We start from the raw sequence: 6,327 nt of genomic DNA on the forward strand, positions 1-6,327 counted from the left end.
GTGTCCAACATGAGACAAGAGGTGGCACTGACAAGGGTGGTGGCAGTGTGGGAGGTGGGAGGGAAGAGGCGGGGGTAGCTCCATTCAGTTTAGGGTTGGTCATTAGATTGGCTGGAGTTGCTGCTGTTCATTGAGAGCTGGACATAGGAGAGGGGCAGAGTGGGAGAGAGTGTGCATTCTGTGTTACTCAAGCTCACTTAGCAATGTGCGTAACCAAGCAGGTCTTGGGCAACCAGGCCCACAGCTGCCTGTTGTCCTCGTCCTCTTCCTCCTCCTCCTCTTCTTCCCCCTTTTACTTATCTTTGCCCCTGGGCCCCAGCAGGTGTGTGTCTTGGGCCTGCACCTGGCCAAGGAGCTGTGCGAGGTAGACGAGGATGGTGACTCCTGGCTGCAGGTAACCCGCAGGCTCCCCATCCTACCCACCCTCCTCACCACTCTAGAGGTTAGCCTTCGCATGAAGCAGAACCTGCATTTCACTGAGGCCACATTGCATCTGCTCCTCACCCTGGCTCGCACTCAGCAGGTAGGAGGCCAGCCCTAAGGCAGGAGGGAGCGTCCTTGCTTGCCTGGGTGGGTTCTGACAGTCCCAGAAGCTGTGATCTAACCTGAGAGCCCTACCTACCCTGGGCAGGGCAGGGGCAGGCTCCATCTCATTCCCTGTCTTTCCCTCCTCCCAGGGAGCCACAGCAGTGGCTGGAGCTGGCATCACCCAGAGCATTTGTTTGCCCCTTCTGAGTGTGTACCAGCTGAGCACCAACGGCACAGCACAGGTGAGTGTCAGGAGCTTGCCAGGAGGCCCAGCCTGGCCAACCTACAGTTCCGTTGAAAAGCGTCCTCCCAGGCCGGGCGCGGTGGATCAAGCCTGTAATCCCAGCACTTTGGGAGGCCGAGGCAGGCGGATCACAAGGTCAGGAGATCGAGACCATCCTGGCTAACACGGTGAAACCCCGTCTCTACTAAAAATACAAAAAATTAGCCGGGCGTGGGGGCTGGCGCCTGTAGTCCCAGCTACTCGGGAGGCTGAGGCAGGAGAATGGCGTGAACCCGGGAGGCGGAGCTTGCAGTGAGCCGAGATCGCACCACTGCACTCCAGCCTGGGCGACAGAGCAAGACTCCGTCTCAAAAAAAAAAAAAAAAAGAAAAGTGTCCTCCCCTACCTTTCCCCAGAAGTTGCTTTCCTCTTAATTGCCTAATACACTGATGGTGAGGAATCTTCCCTGCCCCAGGCGGATCTCTAGCAAGAGAAACTCACCACTGAAAGGCACCGCCTGGCCTTTGTGCACTACCTCTGGGAGATGGGATGGATTCTTCCCATTGCAGGTGTGAGGAAGACTAAACACATCCCTGGACCAGGCCTCTAGCCAAGGCAGCTGTCCTTTCCTGTCATTCCCAAAGACAGTGTGTCTTTGTGACTTCTCCACCCCTGCACCACCAGACCAGGACTGGGAGAAGGGAAGTGGGTGGTCTGGGGGCTTGATGGGGCCTCAGCACCCTGCCCTCTGTGTCCCTTGGTTATTTCTAGTTTAACAGATAGCTCCTAATTTCAAAAGAGTAGTCTTCACCTGAACCTCTCTCATGAGAGTCGTGAAGTATTTGGTCATCTAGCCCAGCTACCCCTTAGAGGAAGCATGTAGGGGCCAGAGCAGGGCAGTGACATGTCCAGGTTTGCATAGCTTGTCAGTGGCAGACCTGAGTCTGGAACCCTGGATCTTGTGTCTCAGCCTGGTGCTCTTTCCTTGAATCTGCTGGCCTTGGCCCCTTTCTGGCCCTGGTGGCCAGGCAGTGGCTGTGTCTATTCTGGGAGATCTTTTCCTTTCAGCGCAGCTGGGCTGCCTTAGTTGCTGTACTGCAAGGAGGTCCTGCCTCTCGGCAGGGTTCCTGAGCTTGTCTGCTGTTTGTGTCTTAGACACCTAGTGCCTCTCGGAAGTCCCTGGATGCCCCCTCTTGGCCAGGAGTCTACCGCCTGTCCATGTCCTTGATGGAGCGGCTGCTCAAAACTCTGCGCTACAACTTCCTGACTGAGGCCCTGGACTTCGTGGGTGTCCACCAGGAGCGGACCTTACAGGTGAGGGGCTGCCTGCGTCGCAGGGGTGGGAGTTTCAGGGTAAAAAGTGTTCTGGGCCATTCATGGGGCAAGTGGGTGTGGAGCCTGGGCCTCAGTAGCGGAGGGTTGTCGATGCCTTCATTTCTGAGATGCTCTAAGTACTCTGCTGGCTTACTGGCCAGCCAGTCTGCTGAGGCACGGGAACGGTCTCGGGTCAGAATCCTGGTTGTACCACTAAAGCCATTTCTTTGCCACCTCAGCATTTGGGGGCCCGGGACGTTTCCTCTCCACAGGAGGGTAGGTGTGGGTATGTCAGGTCCCTCAGCCATCCCCATCTTTCCCTGATGTCTGCTTTCCTCCCAGTGCCTCAATGCAGTGAGGACAGTGCAGAGTTTGGCCTGCCTGGAGGAGGCGGACCACACCGTGGGTTTTATTCTGCAGCTCTCCAACTTCATGAAGGAGTGGCACTTCCACCTGCCTCAGCTCATGCGTGATATCCAGGTGGGGGCCCCAGATGGTGTCTTGGAGTCTGGGTTAATGCTTGGAGACAGGGAGGCTGTGAGCTCTCGCTGGGGCACCCCTAGTGAATTGCAGGATGTTCCTGAACGGGGGCTTTTCCCTTGGGGAGCACAGGGTTTGTTGTCATGTGCTTACTCTGGCTAAACGTTTCCTTCTATAGTCAAGGGCAGCCATGTAGGTTAAGAACTTGGACTTTTATCAGTTAGATCTTGGTTCAGATCCCTTAAGAATACACCTGGGGCCGGGCGTGGTGGCTCACGCCTGTAATCCTAGCACTTTAGGAGGCAGTCAGGAGTTCGAGATCAGCCTGACCAACATGGTGAAACCCTGTCTCTACTAAAAATACAAAAATTAGCTGGGTGTGGTGGCACATGACTGTAATCCCAGCTACTCGGGAGGCTGAGGTGGGAGAATCGCTTGAACCTGGGAGGCGGAGGTTGCAGTGAGCCAAGATTGAACCATTACACTCCAGCCTGGGTGACAGAGCGAGACTCCGTCCCCAAAAAAGAGAAAAAAAAAAAAATGGCCGGGTGCAATAGGCTCATGCCTGTAATCCCAGCACTTTGGGAGTTCAAAGCGGGTGGATCATGAGGTCAGGAACTCGAGACCAGCCTGGCCAACATGGTGAAACCCCATCTCTACTAAAAATACAAAAGTTATCTGGGTGTGGTGGCACACGCCTGTAGTCCCAGCTACTCAGGATCGGGAGGCTGAGGCAAGAGAATCGCTTGAACCCAGGAGGCGGAGGTTGCAGTGACCCGAGGTCACACCACTGCACTCCAGCCTGGCAACAAATTGAGACTCCGTCTCAAAAAAAAAAAACCTAAGCAAAACTAAAAAAACACACACAACTGGAGCTGGGAACCAGCTGGAGAAGGGGTGAGGAAAGAAGACAGGCTCCAGAGCCAGGCAAGCTTCTCTTATCTGCTGGTTGTATGACCTTGGCCAAGTCACTTCAGTTATTTGTATCCTTTTATTATTTTCCTATAAAATGGAATCAGCCATAATCCTCATCTTCATTTTATTTATTTACTTATTTTGAGACAGAGTTTTGCTCTGTCACCCAGGCTGGAGTGTAGTGGCATGATCTCGGCTCATTGCAAGCTCCGCCTCCCAGGTTCATGCCATTCTCCTGCCTCAGCCTCCTGAGTAGCTGGAACTACAGGCACCCGCCACCATGCCTGGCTAATTTTTTGTATTTTTAGTAGACACGTGGTTTCACCATGTTAGCCAGGATGGTCCCGATCTCCTGACCTCGTGATCCGCCTGCCTCAACCTCAAAAGTGCTGGGATTACAGGCGCCCAGCCTCATCTTTATTTTAGGACCTTACAATATACCAGGCACCTAGCTGGGTCTCAGGGAGACAGTCCAGTCCTGAGCCCTGCTGGCCCCAAGTTTGTAGCCCTGAGTACTTAATGGCTATAAGGGCTTTAAGCTGGAAAGTGGCCAGGGGAGCATGAGGGAAGGAGGGAGAGAAGAGCAGCAGCAAGTGAGAGGAGCGCGTGGGTGTTACATGGAGGACTATTGGGTTGGTCTAGTTGGGTGACTGGGCTGCTGACAAGAGAATCCCCTCATCTCTCCTGTGTCTCTCCCAGGTCAACCTGGGTTACTTGTGCCAGGCATGCACTTCCCTCCTGCACAGTCGAAAGATGCTACAGCATTACTTACAGGTAAGCGTCCTATGCCATGAGGGCCTGGAATACCTCACGCTGGCTTCCCAAGCTCCACCTTCATTTCTTGACTCTCCTTAGAACAAAAATGGGGATGGCCTCCCCTCGGCCGTTGCCCAGCGAGTCCAGAGGCCACCGTCTGCTGCTTCTGCTGCCCCCTCCTCCTCCAAGCAGCCTGCTGCTGACACAGAGGCATCAGAGCAGCGGGCCTTGCACACAGTCCAGTATGGCCTTCTCAAGATCCTCAGCAGGACACTGGCAGCCCTGCGCCACTTCACCCCAGATGTCTGCCAGATCCTGCTGGATCAGGTACTGGCCATCATCTGTTCAGCACCACCTCCCCTAAAGGCTCTGCTCTGCTGTGTACCTAGAGCTACCTGGGGCCTTAACTGGGTCCTGGATGACTCTTGTCTTTTCTCGCAGTCCCTGGACCTTGCTGAATACAACTTCCTGTTTGCCCTGAGCTTTACCACTCCCACCTTTGACTCCGAAGTGGCCCCCTCCTTCGGGACCCTTCTGGCCACAGTGAATGTGGCCCTCAACATGCTTGGAGAGGTAAGTTGGTTCTGTCAGACACTGTCCTCTCCCCCCAACTCCTCCCCCAGCCTGCCACTTCCCAGCCAACCTTGGGCATGGTACCTAGCCTCCCAAGCCTGCTCCTCTCTGTAAACTGAACACGACAGCACCTCTGAGAATTACTGTGAGGATTAAATGAGGTAACTGATTAAAATTGCTTAGTGCAGGACATGCAAGTAGGAAGCTCTCAGTAAGTGGGAGCTGTTCCTTTTGTCTTAGTTTTTTACCTTTGCTTCTCTTCAGCTGGACAAGAAAAAGGAGCCCCTCACCCAGGCAGTGGGGCTCAGCACACAGGCAGAAGGGACCAGGACGTTAAAGTAAGCGCTCTTTCTGGGATTTGATAAGGGGCTGGGACAGTCATGGGCCCACTATTCTCAGGCTTGGCCAGCCTGGCCCTCTGCAGCAGTGCCAAAAACCTGTGTCTCCTCCCAGGTCCCTCCTGATGTTTACCATGGAAAACTGCTTCTACCTGCTCATCTCTCAGGCGATGCGGTACCTTAGGGACCCAGCTGTGCACCCCCGGGACAAACAGCGGATGAAGCAGGAGCTCAGCTCTGAGTTGGTACGGATGGATAGGGATAGGGAGGGCTGGGCCAACCTCCAAGGGTCAGAAGAGTGGCCAGATGTGCTGAGCCTCACCAAGCCACTTTTTTTCTTGTAGAGCACGCTGCTCTCCAGCCTCTCGCGCTACTTCCGCCGGGGAGCCCCCAGCTCCCCTGCCACTGGTGTCCTCTCCTTGCCGCAGGGCAAGTCCACCTCTCTCTCCAAAGCCAGCCCTGAGAGTCAGGAGCCTCTGATCCAGCTGGTGCAGGCGTTTGTCCGGCACGTGCAAAGATAGGGCAGTGCTGTGCTGCCCACCTACCCCTCTCCACCAGCCTGCACTGCACCCTGGCTGGCAGGGGTGCTGCCGGCTGCCAGGGCCTATACAATGGAGGGCACCTCCTGTCACCCCCTCCCGGAGTAGCCACAACTCCGACCACCGCCCACTGACGTTATTTTTATACTAGATGAAGAGGTCAACAGCAGGCATGGGGAGCCAAGTCTTCTGTGCTCAGGTCCTCACGCTGCAGACGCCCCCTAGAGGAGCTTTCCTTCCCTTCCAGCATTCCCCACAGCACGGCTGGCGAGGGGAGAGGCAGCAGCCCAGCAGAGGGCTCTGTGCACAGGTTTCAAACCTGTTTTCCATGCTCTGTCCTTGCAGTTTTGGTAATTCTGTGGTCTATTTATACAAATATTAAAATCCTGTTTATAGACAGCTGTGTGATGTTTAACTTCAAAGCCCAGGGATGACAACCTGGCTCTCAGAACCTAGAAAACTCTCCTGGCCAGGCGCCTGGGAGTAGGGCTGCAGCCTCGGGGGAAGGCAGGTACTGATGGATGGCCAGTTCACCAGCATCTCCTCATTCCTGTCCTTGGGCTGAGGGTTAGGCTGGGTGGGCGCTGTCAGATATTCCCTTCCTTGGCCTGCGCTGGTCCTGTCCTTGGCCCTGCTTTCGTTGGCCCAGTGGGCTGAGCTC

At 55.1% G+C, this 6,327-nt stretch overlaps 1 protein-coding gene across 1 annotated transcript in view; it reads left to right on the forward strand.

The window, feature by feature from the left end:
• Positions 1 to 6,063, forward strand: part of NUP188 (nucleoporin 188) — a 62,916-nt gene extending 56,853 nt beyond the window's left edge. Inside the window, exons 35-44 of the mRNA XM_032165351.2 lie at positions 323 to 523; positions 678 to 770; positions 1,907 to 2,065; positions 2,408 to 2,545; positions 4,160 to 4,234; positions 4,316 to 4,543; positions 4,658 to 4,789; positions 5,054 to 5,127; positions 5,243 to 5,372; positions 5,472 to 6,063. Of these exons, the coding sequence (XP_032021242.1) occupies positions 323 to 523; positions 678 to 770; positions 1,907 to 2,065; positions 2,408 to 2,545; positions 4,160 to 4,234; positions 4,316 to 4,543; positions 4,658 to 4,789; positions 5,054 to 5,127; positions 5,243 to 5,372; positions 5,472 to 5,648 (1,407 nt within the window). The 3' untranslated portion in view covers positions 5,649 to 6,063. The remainder of the gene's footprint in view (positions 1 to 322; positions 524 to 677; positions 771 to 1,906; positions 2,066 to 2,407; positions 2,546 to 4,159; positions 4,235 to 4,315; positions 4,544 to 4,657; positions 4,790 to 5,053; positions 5,128 to 5,242; positions 5,373 to 5,471) is intronic.
• Positions 6,064 to 6,327: the final 264 nt, after the last annotated feature.

This window comes from Hylobates moloch, unplaced genomic scaffold (genome assembly GCF_009828535.3).
Source record: "Hylobates moloch isolate HMO894 unplaced genomic scaffold, HMol_V3 SCAFFOLD_10, whole genome shotgun sequence".
NCBI classification, from domain to species: domain Eukaryota; kingdom Metazoa; phylum Chordata; class Mammalia; order Primates; family Hylobatidae; genus Hylobates; species Hylobates moloch.